The sequence below is a fragment of the Acomys minous genome, assembly GCF_964271855.1.
Source record: "Acomys minous genome assembly, chromosome: 3".
Taxonomy (NCBI): Eukaryota; Metazoa; Chordata; class Mammalia; order Rodentia; family Muridae; genus Acomys; species Acomys minous.
Window position 1 is genome coordinate 23,489,599 of NC_140485.1, and position 19,877 is coordinate 23,509,475.

The following is a 19,877-nucleotide window of genomic DNA, read 5'->3' on the forward strand; positions in this document are numbered from 1 at the left end:
CTTGGTTTGGAATGTAGATAATGATTTAAATGCTTCCTCTGGGAATTACCAAGATATAAAGTTAAGTCTTGTGTTGATGATGTGGAATTTGAATGGGTGTTCAGGATGATAGCCACGTATCAATGGTTCTTTATATCCCAAACTTCCTTGTTCAAATAAGCTGATAGAAGAATAGGAAATAGCTGAAGGAACAGAAAATGTGTGAATAAGGGTGTCTGAAATGTCATCAGTTCAAAGATTTAAGAGTTCTTGTGGAGGTGAAAATCTTGCAAGTACATACAAGTCAAGTGATGGCAAGTAGCCTGGGGAGCCTCCAGAAGTGGCATGTATGGTCAAACGAGCCCTGGGCTGGGAGAGATACTCTAGGAGAACCCAGTGATCTAGCACCTTTCTCCTCACCCTTCACCTAGTCACTTTCCCTTCTTGTCCCCCAAGCTGGCCCTATCTCTTCCAGGCTCCTCAATGAATTCTTGGCTCGAGCATCATTAGCTCAGCTTTGTCGCTGACACACCCATCATGCTGATGGAATCCTGGCCCGGAGCAGCGATTGCTCAGCTGTGTTTTAGACAAACCCTGCTGGCTGACCTGGTTTAAACCTGGCTTCCTTGACGCCATCTCGGTGTGTGCCAACGTGAAGAAAAAAAAAAGAAAGAAAGAAAAAGGTCTGATGCCCCTTCCATTGCCCCTCTGAAGGGGAAACAAATTGCCACCTGGCAGCAGAGTCCATCAGACTCGCATCCAAAGTAGTAACATGAGTTGGTGAGAATACTCCTGGATATGGACGCGAGAAACTCGAGTTCAGTGTCGGCTCTGCCGTTCAATAGCCATATTGACCTTGGGCAAATCATTTCACTGCTCAGCTTTGGGTTTTTCTTCTGTAGGGATAATTTGGGCCAGATGTTCCCTGTGGGCCTTTCTGACCTTGAAAGTGAGGGATTCATTTAAGGTTACCAAACTCTTGAATGAATAGATGTGTTTGTGTTCTTTCTGCATAGCCCCTGCCTCTTCCTACAGAGCATGGCCACTTCTGTGTAGACGCCTAGTCTGTGCATAGCTCACGTCTTAGTCTTGGGCTTTGTTGTCTTAGAGCTCTTCCTTCTCCTGTACAGTCAACACTGAGGAGAGGAATCTCAAAGCATGTTGGATAGTGTGGGTGGTCCACACTGAGTTACTTTTTTGTCTGCCTTTTCCTGGGGGACCCTGACTCAAGCATCACTGAAAACCTTTGTGCTTGAGAAATGGTGTTTTCTGTGTCACTTGTGTTTTGTATTCCTAGCCCTGGACAACCTGAGAAGGAACACCTATGAGATACACCTGTCCTGGTGGTGACCCAGCAGCACACACAGTGCTGATGGTAGGCCTGGGTTCTGGTTACACTCATCCATCCACAGCCCACAGTGAACGTGGCCCTCTGTACAGGGGTATCAGGGACCTTGTGAAGGTTCCAGAGAAGATGAAAATTGTGTAGCTTTTTAGATACCCCGAATCTGTGCCGAGCCAGCACTTTCCTACTTATTTTAAATCCAGATTTCCAACGGCGTCCTGAACTCACTCACATGCTTCTGATTGACTTGTAACATGGCCCACCAAAGAGGGCTGCTTAATACATGTTCCCTCCACCTAAGAGAACTTTCTGGCTCATATTTGGCTGGCATTGGCTGGAATTTGAATCTGACATAGCTAAAGCTCGGCTTTAAGTCCTTTCTCTAGTCACTGCTTTATGGTGGCTGCATCTTATGAGTGGATGGCAATTGAAGATGAGCGTCCCTGAAGCTTATGGTCCTTGCTGAGCTCTTCTCGTCTTGACTGATGGAATTGTGTGTAGCTGTGATTTAACGGAGGAAACTACATCCACAGATAATCCATGTCCTTCTGCAACTGCACTGAGCAAAACTGTCTAAGAGGCAGAAGGGACTTGTTCAGCTTGGACATGCTGGTACTTTACAAAAGCTATTAAATATAGATTTTATTTATTTATTTATTTACTTTGCTCTCCACATCTTATAGTGTTGTATCTAGCACAAAGTGTCCTCCAGGAGCCCTCATTAAACATGTAGAAGGCAAGAGCTTGTTTGTTGTCTTTGCACATAGGTGCGCTGGGGACATTCAGTTCTGATAACCTGCTGGGTTGGAGACTTAGCTAACTTGTCTAATTAACTTCACATGAGCTCATCTACGGAATGTGTGTACTTGTTGGTAGTGGAAATTGGCCCAAGCGGATGCAAGAACTAATTCTGCACCCAGTTACTAATATATGCTTGATTCAGCAAGCATTTATTGTGTGTCTCTTATTCCTGGCAGTTGGAGATAGAGGACAAGAGGCCAGAGATAGACAAGAGATGTTGTCTCTTTCTAGAGAGTTTGCTACCAGTAGACTGTGACCTCTACTCTTTCCTCTGCAGGGTGTACTGGCTCTGTGTATAGGTACATGTACTTAGTACAGCATAGAAGCTTAGAAGATGAAGGTTCATCTTCCTTGAGCATCAGATTCAATGGGTTGCTTCTGAAATGCAGTGTTTAGATTTAGTCTTGAAGGATGAAAAGGTTGTGGAGGAGAGGAGGGAATTCTGGAATGGGGAAAGATGATATAAACAATGCCCTGCCAGCTTGTGCTGGCCAAAGTGCTGCCCTGTGAGGACATGGGTGAGTGAGTCTGTAGACTGAGTTAAGGGGGTTGTGTTCCTCAGTAACAAGTAGCCATGTTGGCAGAGACTTCATGGTGGGACCGTCCAAGGAGGGAACATGAGAGAGGGACCAAGGAGAGAAAAGGCATATAGGTATGGTGTGTGAAATTTGTACATCCTTATTGCTTGGCATGTTAGAATAGGTTATGCCATGTAGCTTATAATCTGGCTTTCTAGTAGAACAGTATACTAGTTGATACCAATTCTATCTGATATCTCAGAAACCAATCAAATGATGTTTTAGGCAAAGAATTCTGTTCATATTATGATGGTATACAGTAGATCTACATTTAATATTTTTATACACTGTCTCATATAATTCTTACAAATATCCCACTGTCCTCCTTATTTAAGAAAACTTAGGATCAGGGAGAAAAGGGTTTGCCCGCAATCGCATAGGTGCAAGCGGTGTTTCCATCTCTGACAGCACAGAGATGTGTTTCTATGTATGTTGCTTAGTTTTTGTGTGTTTGTGTGTATGTTTATTATTCTGTTTGTCTTATAATATGTGGCATTACATTAAAATATGCATCATATGTAATAATAACAAAATAATAATAAGATGAACCCAATTTAAACCCTAGAACATTAGGGGGTGCATTTGGGCTTCTCCACTGTATCCCCTCCAGATATAACTTCTGTCACATGGTTCAGCACATACCTTTTATAGATGACATCCGAACTGATTCTGTCTTCTCATGGCTCAAGGTCAATATATTCAATAAAGCAAAAGTGGAGCAATTTGCATTTCATGAAGACAACACATGTCACTGCATCAAGGGTTTCAATGTCGCTGAAGACATAGGACATGAATGAGCTGCCTAGCTTATACAAGCCCTGCTCCAGTTCTGAAAGCTGCGACTCAATGCCAGGGTGCAAGGGGGAGAGAGACTGAAGAGGACAGATGGAGTAACAAACAGGGCTTGCGCTGAGACTTGCCTTATATATGAGTTCGTTTGGTAAAACTAAGAAGAATAACCCACTTGCATTTTAATTTGCCCTAGTGTAAATCACCAAGGGAACAGCATGGCTTTAAAAACTGGAAACATTTCAACCTGGCACTTACTTTCTTCATAACCTTGGGCAAGTTCCTCCATGTACTCCGAGCCTCAGTTTCCTCCCTCCAAGGACTGTGAGAATTAGGTGAAGTAGTGTGCGCAGCAGCCAGCACTGTGCTCACAGATGTCTGTTTTCTTCTCCTTTCCTCTGTGTTTTTTTTCCCCCAATTCTAAAGTGACAGGATCCAAAACTTGTCTTACACATAAACATTAGAAGCAATTATGGAATTTCCTGTATTAAAGGCCTCAGCAGGTCTCTCCGATCAGACTTGTCATCAGTAGATCTTCCAAGGTCTGGATGAACCTTCCGAAGTCATAAACAGCATCTGGGATTGAAGGAGAGGTTGGTCCTCTCACACTCAGAGCGAAGAGAAGGAAGTGGAGAGAAAAATCGAGCAGCTCACACACACACACACACACACACACACACACACACACACACACACACACGCACACACACACCATAGCTAAGAGTTTGGGTTTTGTGTGTTTGTTTCATGTGCCACCTGTGCTTACATGATTTATCTGTCACGCCATTTAATGACTGAATAATTCCCCATGTTCTGAAATGGTGACAGGTACCTTTTGGTACCACATATTTCTGGTACATGGACCTCTGAGGACATTTGCATCGTCTTTTGCTCCCTTCTTAATCCCTTCTTGCTGATGCACAGTTTGAGCTTGGCCACTGTTTGGGCATAGTACCGGTGCTTCAGGTTTGTTGTTGTTGTTTTTTTTTTTAAATATCCTCTCTCTATTTTTTTTTTTTTTATGTTCTTATGACCGTAATGGTACCAAATTACAAACCAGGGGAAGGGATTGTGATTTTTTTAGATTGAGGGCAGTATAATATGCATATCACAGTCAAATATCTTAATTGTTTAGAAAATAAAATATACAAATGTGGTTATCTGACTGAGATATTGCAGCATTTATTTTATAAAACGGAATGGATTTTTACAGAGGAGAGCTGGTGGGAGTGAGGAGTATGACCATTTTTATGTTTACTTAACTTGAAAAGTACGCACACACACATCAAAGAAAAGTATGTTAGGGCACGTTATCAGCATTATCCCCCAACGTCAGACACCTTTCTCAGTTTCCAGAAAAGAACATTAAATTGAGTCTTAAAGTGCAAGACGATGAAGAAGGTTTTTGTATTCTATCTTGCATTTTGTATAAAATTTACACAATTGACCCCCTTTGCTCTTTTTGCTCTTAATTTTTGAACATTCTATGCAGAAATGTCAGGGATGTTACATGTGATTCTAGGGTCCCTGTCACGTGTATGTCAAAGGACAGCAAAATCCACACATGCTGCCTCAGTCAGAAATGAGTTTGGACGGGAGTAAAAAAAAACGGAGAAAACTCAGTCACAGACAGAAAAGGGAGAATATAAAGTTAATTTTAATTTAAATGGTAAAAGTCTAGGAGGTAGCTCAGCAGTAGAGTATTCTCTGAGGTGGGGGAGAGGTAGTGACAGAGATAGAGAGGAGGAAGGAGGAGGAGAGGGAGAGAGAGGGAGAAGTAAGGAAGGGCGAGGGAGGGAAGGAGCAGAGAGGAAGGAAAGAAGAGGGGAGAAGGGTGGAAGGGGAGGTCACTGAGAGGTGGAGGGCAGCAGGGGGTGGTCTGGGTGCTCAGAAATGCCATCAAAGACCCCACTGCTCCTTTCCTTCTGTTTACCATCCCTGAACATCCGTCCTCCTGCCTGCAAGTTGGTAATGTACTCCCAGGCATCATGTCTTCTAGAAAGATGAAAAGGAGGAAGGCAAGGTAATCCAGATGGATTTATCTCGTTTTATCAGACAGTGAAAAGCATTCCTGGGTTCTCCCCTCCTTAGGCCTCTGCCTGCATCTTATTGGACCGTCCTGGGCAAAAGTCCACTCCTAACTGGAAGGTAGGCAGAGCCGAAGGATTGTTCAGGTGCCATCTATCTGCTTGTTTGCTGAAAAAAGCTTTTCTGAGTAAGGCGGAGGCTGGCATTTGTCTGTGAGGAGCAGCATAAATGTTTAGAAGGTGTTTGATGCAAATTCGGTTTAGCTAAATGATAGTCTTCAGTCCCCCCTGGGGGTGGTGTGTGTGTGTGGTGTGTGTGTTTATGTGTATGTGTGGTGTGTGTGTATGTGTGGTATGTGTGTGTGTTGTGTATGTATGTGTATGTGTTGTGTGTGTATGTGTGGTGTTTGCGTGTATGTGGTGTGTGTGTATGTGTGCATGTGTGTAGTGTTGTGTGTGTGTTGTGTGTTTATGTGTGTTGTGTGTGTATGTGGTGTGTGTGTGTGGTGTGTGTGTGTATGTGTGGTGTGTATGTGTGTATGTGTGTGTATGTGGGGTGTGTGTGTGTGTAATTTTTACCAGCATGGGTTTTGATCAGGTTTATAGCACTGGATGTGGGTTCCCTCCTGTGGAGTCAGCCCTGAATCCAACCTGAATTCATATTACTTTTGTTTTTACCCTCTATTGAAATTCTCAACTATTGCAGACATGAAAGGACCAAGCAAGAGTGGAGAGGCCACTTGGGCCCACTCTGTAGAATAGGCTAAAGATACAAGCTTCCTGCGTTGGTGGCATCATCTATTTTTAAGAGTGACAGAATCTGTGGAAGGTAAATTTGAGGGGGAAAGAAGAGAGATGGACCAGGGACCATGGTAGTGTTTTATGTACAGTTTCACTCACTAGGCCAGGAGGCAGCGAAAGCTTATGTAAAGGCAAATTCCGCTCACAGCCCCAGTAATACCCACTGTTATGACCAGGATAGAGCATGGAGAGTTAGTTGTGTCTTGACTAAAGAAAGAGAAGAATGCAAAAGATTTAGATTAACTTACAAGCAGATCATGTGCCACTCTCTTTGTTTGTTCAGCCACTCACTTGGCCTTTTCATGAGCCTGCAAACTCATCTGGGCAGCTGAGATACATTGTTTAAAAGACAGAATGCTTACCCTCCAGGCTCCTAGTCTGATAAAAGAAAGTTCTATTCCTGAGTGATTCCATAGAGTTTAATCAGTGCCACAGAAGGTAGAGGGAAAAAAAAAAACAATCAAGGAAATCTTCCAGGAGGAGGAATTTTCTAGAAAATAGAGAGAGGAAAGGAGAGGATGGCATTTTCAAAGATCCGTGGGTAGGAGGTAATGTGATGGCTGCGTGAGTTGAGGAAGCACAGTTCACCTAGTGTCTCTGGAGGGTGGTTACAACTTAGGGAAGAAGCCAGAGCTGAAATGGAAGGACCCTGCACCAGCTGCCTCAGTCTCTCATGCCAAGTACGCTCTCTTCTACAGGAGACAGGAAAGGGTACCTGCCAGTGACTAGTAGTTTACAGACGAGGGAGGGCTTGTGGGTCACCAAATGTGGAGTATGAAGGGTAGTGTGTCCTCCCCCAAGTCTGTGGCCTGAAGAGCTGGCCTGTGAAGGTTGGTATGTAGGGACATCAAATATAAGACAGATGCTCCTGTTGGCCATCTTTCTACACACTGTCCCTTCTCTATGATAGAAACTACTCATCTCTCCCCAACACCCCAACCACCAGTTCTCCACCGTCCTAGCTCAGGCCTGCAGCACCCACCCACAGTTCACCTCTTGGCTTCTCTGATCCCAGAAGACCTGTGGGATGTCCAACTCGAGCTGACATGAGACTGGCACACAGACCTTTTGACTTGGCCACTGCATTTTGCTTTTCCTATGGCACCAGTTGTCCAAGGAAAACCACCAGGCCTCACCTGCTGCTCTCGGAAAGCCAGCCAACATGTATTTCTGAGGTTAGTGGCTGAGTTGCCTGTGGTAACACTCATGCAAGTTTGTTCCTGTGTGGCCCTCTTGGGTTATAAATCAGGAAAAGAGGGTGCTTATGTTCCTAATTGGGACAACTGTTCATTCATCCATCCACCCACTTATCCATTTATCCATTCCTTTAACTTTTCTTTGAGATTGAAAAGAAGATAAACTTCTCTCCAATAAACCTGGGCAGCTACATCAGCAGTCAGCCCTCTAATCAATTGCTTTTTATTACACACTGGGGAGCTTTATTTATCCCGCTGTTGAGCTGAAAGTCTGGTGAAAGCTGTACCTACATATTCCTAAACGATACTCTCTCTGATCAGGTCACATTCTGCAGGCTGGAAGTACAGAAGCAAGCTTAAGCAGAAAGAATTTATATCAAGAAACATGGGATGCAGCGGGCTGGGTGTCATTCAAGGGCAGGTGTGCAGCAGCAGGGCACTGCTTGGCCATGGCCTTGGGGTCAGATGTCCTTGCAGGCTCTCTGAGCTGTGTGTACCCTGGCCCCTTGCTGCCCTCACACCTGCCTCCATGAAGATGCATTGCCTCCCCACACAACAGATGCCCTTTAATTCCCAAAGTCCCAGGCAGCTGTGGGGATGAAAAGCGGTTCTCTTCAATCCTAATTCCAAAGTTCTAGAAAGAATACATGGCTGCCCACCTGTGCCTGAGCCATCAAACTTGTGCATGCTTCTGGGGGTTACTACAGATCCTAGAACTCCTGCTTAAGATCTTTGAGTCACTGTAGTTTGAACCTAGGACTTTCCTCTTGTAAAGCACAGGTGATAACCACTACACTATTAAGCCGGGCATGGTGGCGCACGCCTTTAATCCCAGCACTTGGGAGGTAGAGGCAGGTGGATCGCTGTGAGTTCGAGGCCAGCCTGGTCTACACAGCGAGTCCAAGGCAGCCAAGGATAAACAGAGAAACCCTGTCTCAAAAAAATAAATAAATAAATAAAAATAAAAAAAGATCTTTGAGTCACAACTCCCTGACTGCACAAAGTTGATGCAGAAAATTGAAAATACAGTTTAGTGTGGAGTGTAGAGATAGACATACAATATAAAAGTGTGTGCTGCCTTTGGAAGCTGTGAAATCTGAGTATAAGAAGGCTAAGTTGTAGAGCCCTGGCCTCAACCTCAAATCCCTCAGTGAGAAATGGTGTCCCGGGACAGCAATGTCAAGCTCATGGAATTCTAATGCTCTACCAGTGGTGCACTTTTACCTGTTAAAAGCTTGGACATTCCAATGTTAGTTATTGATGTGCTTTGCAAATACCCGAAGGTACACGGTGTAGGCCTGTAAATATACCAGAAAGCCAACTTCTCTCACAAATAGAGAGAATTATGATCTTCAGCTTGTCCCTTGGGACACGTTAGGCCACTTTCAATGGGGTCTCTTAATACTTTCTAACCATGTTCACTTTCCTCCTGTGGCTTTTCACTTCCAGAAGTTTCCAAGCTACTCACCATGGCCCGTCTGTCTCTGCCATATTCTTAGTTTTTCAATGCGGACAGTCATGGAGCGCCACCAGCACCATGCACTGGGGCTCTAGTGAGCCAGACTTTGAGAGCGTCCATGCATCTGATTTGATATCTGAGCATGCACAGATATCTCTTAAGAACAGTCTTGTAGTGTTGAGGCGGGTGGTGGTGTTTGTTTGTTTGGTCAACCGCTTGAATCTGCATCACTGGATTTTGGGCTTGCTGCGTTGTCCCTTCCATTCTACATCCATTCCCCCCTGCACAATGTACTCGGGTGCCCTGAGTGCTGTGGTACTTTCTTCCAACTTTTCTTTCTTCCATCGAGTTCAGCTGGAAACAGTGTCAGGAAATTTTCTTCATTGGACATTGACTTCCAAAGAAAAGTTCTGAGACTAGTGGAGCTGCCTTGAGAGTTACTTAATAGTGTCTTTGCAGAAGAGAGACGAGAGAGGGGAGGGAAAGGGAAGAGCAAGAGAGAGAGAGAGAAATAATTTATAAATCCCGCAAGCAAGTGCATACCTGGTGAAATGCCAGTGCAAGGAACAATGCTTGCCAACAAGTATATGTAAACGATCTCACAGCCGTTGGTCTGGCTCGATATTACAGAAACTCCATATTTACACGAGACTTTTCTCAAATGCAGTTGGTAATGGCTGCACCTTCATCCTTGCTGTACACTTTCTATTAGGCCTCTCAGGATTGATGACATCACGGGACTGTGGTATGTATCCATTTACTGTGGAATGAACGCTGGGCTGGCAGCTCACACACTAGTGGTCTTGGATTGCCATGCCTGTCACTGTTGAAAGCAGCGGGGAAATTGCTCTGTAGGCAGTTGCTCCCTCCCACCACGCCAGGATTCCATCACACGCTGCTGCTCTGTACTTACTACTCAGGTTTCTGTGGGAAATGGCCAATGCATTTGAAGTGAGAGTCTCAACCACTCAACCGTAAATCTATGATATGAGCGAATGCTTATCTACTAAAAGGAAAAGAGGGGGAAAAATTAGTGACACAGTTAAAGGATACGGGTCAAGATATTTACTAAAGTTTTGTTCAGTTTTGACAGCATCAGGATTCACATACCACATCCTTTCACTCAGGGCTAGCCTTCTCAGCTCTAATCGCATGTCCTACAATAGCGCCTTTGTTGCAAAAGTGAACCCTTTTTAATACTTACTTTTACCAGAATGTAGCCTCTCTCTCAGTTTCTCCATTTCGATAAATGAATTGGAAGGCCAGGGCCTCGAACTGTTGCTTCCCTCCTCCCTCACTTCCAATCCCCTGCAGCTTTGTTGACCCTGTTGCCCAAGACCATGAGCCATCCATAACCTTTCCTCGTTCCTACACAGCTGCGGCCAAGCCACTGCTCATGCCTACCCCGAGTCCTGCAGTAGAGAGACCACGAGGTAGCCCTCCTTTAAAGTAATGTCTGCTGGTGACTTTCTGCTAACTTAGAGATTAAATCCAAACTCCTCACTGTGGCCTGGAGCCTCCTGTGAAATTAAGTCCCTGCCTGATGTGACAGGCTGCCTCCCAGCTCAAGCCACCACCCTTGAGGTTGCTAATGCCGGGGACACCTGTGCTACATTGTGTGTGCAGCTTGTCCTCAACTTCCAGGCCTGGTCCTCTGTCAGCTTTTCTCAATCTTCTTTGATTATCTCACCAAGACTGCCTTCCCCAGCTCCTTTGCTCCAGCGGCCATTTGTAAGCTAAATCACAACTTCATGTCTGGAATTAATTTTTTAAGTTTTAGAGTGATTTCGTTCACTGTTTTTGTGTGTGCACACAAGTGCACACGTGCACGCACATATGGTGTGTATCTGTATGGTGGGGTGTGCTTGTGCCATGGCGTGCATGTGGGAGTCAAAGGACAATCCCATGGAGTTGGTGTCCTTCCACCTTGAAGTGGGTTCCAGGAGTTGAACTCTGGTCAGTGGGCATGTACAAGTCTTATACCGATTTTACTGGCTCTGAAATTGTTCTAATATATTTACCTGTTCCCTACCCACCTACTGTAGTGGGTTGTAAACCTCATATGTGCATTGCGAGGACTTCACTACATCCCCACTGATTCAGCATAGTCTTATACCGATTTTACTGGCTCTGAAATTGTTCTGACATATTTACCTGTTCCCTACCCACCTACTGTAGTGGGCTGTAAACCCCCTGTGTGCATTGCGAGGACTTCACTGCATCCCCCACTGATTCAGCATAGCTACTCTGTAAAGTGTAAAATGAATAGAGAAGCCCTTGATCCTAACGTTTACTCTTAGACCTGAGCGCTGAGATATTAAAACGCTTTATGTGTGCAGCACAGTCTCTTTTTCTTTTCTTATTCTAAAATGCATATAAAATAAAACTTATGAATGTGACCATTTTAGATGAGCAGTGTGGGGCTCTCAGTAAACTCACCTTACCGGACAACCACCACCACATCTAGCTCTACAACGTCTCTTTTAAGTTAACTTTATTGTGACAGTTCCATCCACGTGTTAACGCATCTGGTTGCCCTCATCCACCCACCCTCTATTATCTTTCTCCCACCACTGTCAGGCCCCTCCTGAAAGTCCCCTTCTCCTTTTTATGTCTTTGGTTTGATTTTTTTTGGTTTTGTGGGCCAGCCACGTATGGGCATAGGGTTGAGCTAACTGCTAGAGTATGGTAAACTACCAATGGCTACATCACTGAAGACAATGGCTCCACTTCCTCAGAAGCCGTGAGTGCCCATGGTTCCCCAGAGAAGGGCTAGATTCCATGAGATCCTCCCATATTGTCAGGCCTAGTCCTCTGCAGGCCCAGTGGAAACAGCTACGGTTGCTGTGAGTTCAAGATTGCACTAGCTGCGTCATTTCCAGAAAACAGCGCTTCACAGTCCTCCCTATCTTATGTCCCCTACATTCTTTCTGACTTCTCTTTCAAGACGTCTCTGAGCCTTGAAGGGGCTAATGCAGATATTCTTCTTGGAACTGAGAACACTCATTTGTTCTTAGCAGCATGAGCACCTCTTCATGCATTGCTGGAAAGAAAGAAAGAAAGAAAAAAAAAGCCTCTTTGATCAAGGTTATCCATGAATAAAAACATAAATATTTAGGAGACAGCTTGACAACACGCATCCATTTAGGAAAATGAAAGCAATAGATTCACCCCCTCAGGCCTGTGACCTCCCAAACCGTGGGCCTTTGAGCAGGTCCACAGCTCTAGGCATGAGCTCCCTCCTGTAGAGTGAGCCTCAGATACAGTCAGAAAGCAGTTGGCTATCACGACAGTCATGGCACTGCTGCACGAGTATGCACGTGTTAGCTGGCAAGTTGGTGTTGTAGCAGGACAAGTTCACAACTAGGGGAGGCCGTTGATGGCTTTTCTCCTCCAGCAGCCTGCGTAGCACATTCCAGCACAGGAAAAGCAGCCCTCAGTAAGCAAGCTCCTACTGCAGTTTCAGCTTCTAACCAAGCTTTGTGGTGTCTTCAGCAATAAGACCTTACCATTAATTTCTTGTGTTCAACCAAGAGCAGTGGAAATAGCCTATATCCTTTCTGGGAGCCTTTGGAGGCCTTTCTCACCAACAGGTCATAAAGAAGTATCCCATATTTGGCACTGGGAATTTTGTTTGATAACCCATGGCTTCTAGAATTGGTATTATCCACCCAAGAAGGCGCTCTCCATCAACAACTGTTTGGTATCTTCCCAAACTGACACTCTGTACTCACTAAACACCAACCCTCCTTTCCTTCCTTTCCCGTGTCCCTGGCAACCACCATTCTGCTGTCTTTCCGAACCTGCCTACTGGGTGCCTTCTGCTTAGCAAGTGAATCTACCGGTGGCAGGGGGAGAGTTTAACCAGTATATTTTTTATGACCTCTTTGCTAGCATAGGCCTTTCTGTTTTAATGTTGGTCTACTGCTGAACATCTCATTTGTGGTAATAGTTTAATGACAGAATATTGCACGACACACCCATAGAGTAAGAGTCCATGGCGAGGCTGGTTGGAACAGGGGCAGGGTTCCAGGCACCAGTATTTTGCAGAAGCTTCTAACTTGATTCTGTGATGTGCAGAGAATACACGGCTGGAAGAAGAAATAGTAGCAGTAGCAACAAGGCTACTTCTGCTTTCAATCCTGGGATTTTTTTCCCCTTCAGTTTTCTTTAGACTCAAAGCTTTCAGAATCCCCCCCACACACTCCTAAGAATTGAATTTAAATTTTATCGGTCAGCTTTCCTGGGAGAAGCATGCCTGCTCTGACTTCTCTGTCATGAATAAATTGATATCTTAATCTTCTATATGTAATTTTATGAAAGGAAGGGTTTTAAATAATTGGAGCCTAGTACCCAAAATGACATCCTCTATAGCTTGTGGTTCAGTGGCTGGGCGTGAGTGACAGGAATTTACTGACCACAGGAACACTTTGCCTGTCAGTGATGAGTTTGCATCAGAGCGAAGTCTGATTATGAAGAAAAGAGAACTAAGTTTACAGCCCAAGCATTTTGCAGATCCGGAAGTGAGCAGCAGGGACCACAGCTATATGGCCAGGACTCGAGCCTAGACAAGGCAGCTTAGTAAGTAAAGGTGCTTGCCACAAAGTCTGATGACCTGAGTTTAATCTCTAGGAGCCACATGATAGTTGAAAAGAACCAGTTCCCATAAGATGTCCTCTGACCTTCACCTGTGTGCACAGAGGCACACGTACCATACCCCCCTCCTCCAATAAGTCTAATAAAAATATATATTACTTCTAATCGTAGGTTTGTGTATATGTATGTGGATATGTGTCCACAAGTGCAGGTATCTGCTGAGGCCCAGGGATCAGGTGCCCCCTGGAGCCACCTAACCTGGGTGTGGGAGTTGAACTTGGGTCCTCTGCAAGAGCAGTGCATGCTTTTAACCTCTGGCCTTCTTTCTAGTATGGTGAAATTAAAGCAACAAAACAAACCCCCTCAATCCTGGAGGCCAAAAAAAATAGGTCTAGAGGATAGCCCTTGAACTCACAGTGGATCACATCGAGGCAAGGCATCCCAGAAGTGATACAAACTAGAGTAAACCAGTTTACTAATTTTAGATTAAAGACTAATTTTGCATTTTAACATCGGAAAAGGCTGGCCTGGTTGCCCTAGTTCATGGAGCTCTTATAAAGAAGTAATTGCAGAGAGGTTTGCAAATAGAAAATCATTATAATATCATGTTTTACTTGCATTAAAAATAATAATTTCTCAGCAAAACAAAAAAGAAGAAGAAAGAAAGAAAGAAAGAAAGAAAGAAAAGGAGGAAAACAAGGATGAAGGAGAAGAAGAAGAATTATTTCTGTTGAGGCATACAGTGAGACACAGTCTGTATCTAGCATGGGCCTATATGTGAAGAAACATTAAAAGAAAAGGTTGTAAATTTAACTTAGTATCACACTAGAGCCGTAGGAATAATTATACACAACTGGATTATTAGTAAAGCATTGGGAGTGTAGGTAAATTTCTTTTGTGCTTGGAATAATGAACAGAAAAAGGGTTAACTTTTAAAACATAGTAAAGAGTAGAACAAAGACAAAAGTCCCAAATCAGAGTGCCATTTAAAAGCTTTTTTAAGAAATTTTTTATTTCCAAATGCGTTTCACCCAGATTATGCTACTCTGTCTGTAATAATCATTTTCCCCCAGACAGTATGGGTCTCAAGTATGTTTGCCAACAGCAAAGCAAGTAACTTCTATGTCAATTTCAAATTTACTTCATCTGTGGCTATAAGTTCCTAGTGTAGACATGTGTGAGACCCATAGATTCTAGTCTGTGTACTCCAGCTATTTGGCCAGTGTCCAGTATATCGGCAAAGATGAGCCCCTGTGGGCTGTAGAGTTATCTAACGGACATTGTGGGGGTTAACAGGTATCATCCCGGCTCCATGTATTTCATGCTATTCCATCTATTGCAACATTTCATTTTGACTCTGGAAAAGTTGTGAAAATCCTTTATATTAAGAGCTTCCAGGTGATTTTAGCCATATAGGACAGGATAAGCATATTACAATGCGCAGACCCAAAGAAGATAAGTAATGAGGAGGACCCAAGGGAGGATGCTGAAATCTCATGCAGAAGGGGAAATAGAATAGACAGGTAATGGCTGAAGAGAGGTGAGCAAGGAAGGAGATGGAGCGCAGAGAGATGTAAAGGTGGAGATAGACCTAGGGAAAGCAGGAGGACAGAAGGCTTGCAGAGAAAAAGAGAAACTAGGGGAAGGGCATCTCTGTGACAAGCTGGAGACCTAAATCTGGATAGACTCCTGGGAGGAGATGAGGGGGTCTCTAGCGGAGACTCCTTATAGTAGGGACCATAGAGACTGAAGAGGACACCCTCTAACTAAACAAGACTCCTAGTGGAGGGAGGGGAACACCAACCCACCCACAAAAACTTTGACCCAAAATTTACCCTGTCTACAAAACGTGCAGGGATAAAGATAGAACAGATAGAGCAGAGATTGAGGGAAGGTCCAACCAATGCCTGGCTCAACCCAAGACCCACCCCATGGGAGACAGCCAACCCCTGACACTATTAACAATAGTTTGTTATGCTTGCGGACAGGCTAGCAGAGTTGTCCTTCAGAGAGGCTCCACCCGTTAGCAGTTCAAAACAGATGCTGAGACTAGACTCACAGCCAGAACAATTGGGAGACGTATACGGGGTCTTGTGGGAAAGTGGGGTGAAGGGAAAAAAAGGAACTGTAGGTGACAGGAACCCCACAAGAAGACCAACAGAGACAACTGACCAGGGACCAGAAGGGCCCTGCTTAGACTGAAGCACTGACCAAGGACCATGCGTGGACTGGACTAAGGCCCCCTGCACAGATGTAGCCAATGGGCAGCTCAGGCTTCATGTGGGTCCTCTACTGAGGGCAGCAGGGGTTGTCTCTGACAAGGGCTCTGGTTACCTGCCTTGCCAGTTCACAGGGGGAAGAGGACACACTCAGTCCTGATACGACTTGATGAGCTTGGATGGATGGGAAGGAGGCCTCCCATTTTCAGAGAAATAGGGGAGCAGGGATGGGGGAGAGAGAGGGAGAACGGGACTGGGAAATGAGGAGGGATGGGGCTGTGACCAGGATGTAAAATGGAGAGAAAAAGAGAGAATAGACTTTTTAGTCAGGAATTCAGATTTGAGGTGGGAGCCAGCATCATGCAGGGCTGAACTGGACTTTTCTTGGCATTGTGTGATGTTCCTGGTGTTTGCTGGAGCTATCCACAAAACACCATGTTCGTGTTACTCCAAATGCTTATATCAGTCGTGTATATGACACTCCATTGAGTATTATTAAAATAAGCACAGATCCAAGCAGTGATGAAGGGAGGCCTGTTTATTAAAATCCACATTCCATTATGCTTTTTCAAAAAAAAAAATGAGAATGGCATGCTCGTACAAATCTGTTTGGTCAAAGCATTTCTACTTGCTTCAGTAAATTAGCAGGAAAGGAGGGCCCAGACTGTATTCTCTGCCTTGTTTAATCACACAGGAATACCGTGTGGCTCTGGCTTTAGTTTAAGATACATAAAGTGAGGCAAGTCTTGATGGTTGTTGCGTGAACTAAACCCACGGAAAACCATGTATAATAATGAAGAATTGGAAATGATTTCAATGATAACACAGTAAGAAAATGATTGAATAAATTACACCATAGCTTGATGAAAATTAGGCAACACATTTCCTAAAAGGAAACCAAGATCCTATTTTGCAAATAAGATAATACTTATATTATCATTGTGTTGTGATTAAGTAACGCACACATTGTAGATTTTATATAATATAACCATATGTAATCAAGAGTCTGTATACAGTTAGATTTCTTATTTATGTGTCATTGCCTTTCCCTAATTGTTTAAAATAATTTCTTTATTTAAATAAAAAGTCCATGATAAATACTAAATGATAAAAGAAAAAATAAATGGACTAAAGAGCTAGCCTGCTGAGAATTGATATCTTTAATATATGAAGAATTTTTAAAAAGCTAAACATCAAAACTGCCAAATCATTCAGTCAATAAAGAGGCAAATTAATTGATCAGACAGCTTTCCAAAGAAGTACAGATAGCAAACAAATACATGCACAAAAATTACACATTCTTTAGCCAGCAGGAAAATGCAGACCTAAACTACAGTGCTGATATGCCACCTCAGCCCAGTCAGAACAGCTGTTATAAAGTAAGCAGAAAACAGTTACTAACCAGTGTAGATGCAGAGGAGAGGAACCTTTGTACACTGCTGGTGGGAAAGTGAGTGGACGCAGTCCCCTGGGAGCGGTTGTGAAGCAGCCTCATCAAACTAAACATAGAGTGTCCAGCTCCACCACTCCTGGGCCTATGTCCAAAACAGTCTGAGTGAGCACACTACAGAGGCACCTGCACATGGTGTTTGTTGTAGCACCGTTCAAAAGAGCCACGTTATAGAATAGCTTATGGGTGGAGAAAGGTGGTGTGTATAAACAGTGGAGTTTTATTCAGCCATAAAGAAGAACAAAATTATGTCATTCTCAGGAAAATGGATGGGGCTGGAGATCTTATGACCGCAAAATAACCTAAACTCAGACAACTATTGCGTGTTTCCTCTCAGATGTAGAATGTAGATTTTTCAAGATATACATATATATATATATGTATATACTTTATATACATATATATGTGAGAAAAACAAGACAGAGTAATAGAATGAAGGGGGAAATTATATATATAATATACTAACATCGCATATATTATATATTATGTATTATATACAATTACATGTAATAATATATAATTTTCATATACATATGAAAATCCTGCTATGAAACCCATTATTTTGTGTGCTAATGTTTAAAATAATAAAAACATAGATAAGAAGTATTTATTAAACATCTACAGGGCATTGTTTGTAAAGATGACTTCAGTGCTGTACTTTGTCCACATAGTTATTGCATGCGAGTGACTTTCTGGAAGTCCACCTCAGAGATCATTAACCTCTTTTTTGGGAGAACAAAATGAAGGCTGAGATTTTAGTCAGCAGATCAGTGGTAAATTTTTGAATTTCCTTTTTAAACTTAGTACCTATGGAAGATGTCAAGCTCTGAGGAAATCCAGTGTATTATATGGACTAGCAAAGTATACCTAGAATTTAACTACAAGCCAAATTTAAAAGTCGGTAGAGTAAAATATTTTGTACCGATGGTGTAGTGTTATACTAATTTTGACAGGGAACGTGGGACCTCGGTGGGTAAAGGTTCCTGCTGTCAAGCCCGATGGCCCAGGGATAGACATGGTGAGGGAAATAACGGACTTCTACAGCTCCCCTGGCCTCCACATGCATGCCATGGCATGAGAGGGTCCTCCCTTCACAAATACATACATGTAAAAATGCATTAAATCAATTTAAACATTTCTGCTTCATTTAGCATTTCTTTTTGACAGCAACTATCATTATAATTCTATCTAGATTTTGAAATGCACATTGCGTTATTCTTGCCTGCAGTCAACCATTGTACTGACTGTAACTGATTAATGATAATTCTCCCCCACGCCTTCTTCCCCCCTATTTTGCCTTGCCTTTGAGAACCACTGTTGTACTCCCAACTTCTGTGTGGAAAACTCACCTATGGATGACAGGACATGGTACTTGTTTCTCTGCACTGCCTTAGTTAACTAACTTACCATGAGCATCTGCACTTTCATCTCAGATGCTTCAAATGCCAGGATTCCATCCTTTTCATGACTGAATATACTTAATGGGACATATGTACCACAGTTTCCTCATTCACCAGCTGAGAGACACATGGGCTGCTTCCGTTCCTAGCAATTATGGACAATATCAATGACCACAGGAATTCAGATGTTTCTCTGACTCATGGATTTCATTTCACTGAGGTGCCTATGGTACATGAAGGGTGTGATGTAATATAGATACCTAGATGTTTTCTAGACCTGGTGATTGGGTAGTAACACCAGGATGCTGTGTTTCCCTCAGCATTCAGGGTTATAAAGAGTTTCTCTAGATTCATCTCGTCTTAACATGGGCATCTCCAAAGCGGATAGGAACTAATGTTTTCCCACCTTTGTGGGTGAGGAAAATGGGGTTTAGGGGTGGAAAGGGCCACTCAGACTTTTATACAGTGTCAATGATCTGCGAGCTTGTTTGTGTCTGAGCTTGGAGCTGAGCAGGATGGGGGCACAGCTGCCCATCTGTGTACTGGTCCTTGCTCTTCTGGACTTTGACAAGATGACTTCTTCTTCATTTTCAGATTATAGAACAGGCCCATGTTTCGCTGTGGTCAGCAACCAGATGTGCCAGGGGCAGCTCAGCGGGATTGTTTGTACCAAAACCCTCTGCTGTGCCACGGTGGGCCGAGCCTGGGGCCACCCCTGTGAGATGTGCCCTGCCCAGCCTCACCCTTGCCGAAGAGGCTTCATTCCCAACATCCGCACTGGAGCTTGTCAAGGTAATGCCTGAGGGAATAACAAGGAGGGCGGAAGGCGTTCTCAAGCTGCCCAGAACCCCTCCCCCTGAACCCCCCCATCCCCACCCTACCCCCTAAGGGAATAGCTCAGCTGCTGAGAATGTCCTGGGCCCGGCCTAGGGGCACAACTGAAGCCTCAGTAGCATGGTTCTTGGAGCCAGGAAGGTTTGCTAAGTCTGTCTTGCCAGCAGCCCCTCTGGCCCAGGAGAGGCTTCATGTGTACCTGGCACAGGAGTAGCGAGTGTGTCAGGGCGATGCTGTGTCTGAGGGCAGTGCCCTGTAGGAACACAGTGAACAAGGTCGTTGTTGTTGTTTTCTCTTCATCTGAAGCTTCTAGAGTCCTGGGCTCGAGGTTGTACTTAACTGACCTGAAGAAAATTGCTCCTCTGGACATTTGACATGCTACATGATGCTTTAGGAAAAAAAA

At 43.9% G+C, this 19,877-nt stretch overlaps 1 protein-coding gene across 2 annotated transcripts in view; it reads left to right on the forward strand.

Moving 5' to 3' along the window:
* FBN1 (fibrillin 1) overlaps positions 1 to 19,877 on the forward strand; it is a 201,976-nt gene that overhangs the window by 75,578 nt on the left and 106,521 nt on the right. For both annotated transcript variants that reach the window (XM_084775482.1, XM_084775483.1), the window contains exon 7: positions 19,235 to 19,432. In XM_084775482.1, coding sequence (XP_084631608.1) covers positions 19,235 to 19,432 — 198 coding nt within the window. The remainder of the gene's footprint in view (positions 1 to 19,234; positions 19,433 to 19,877) is intronic.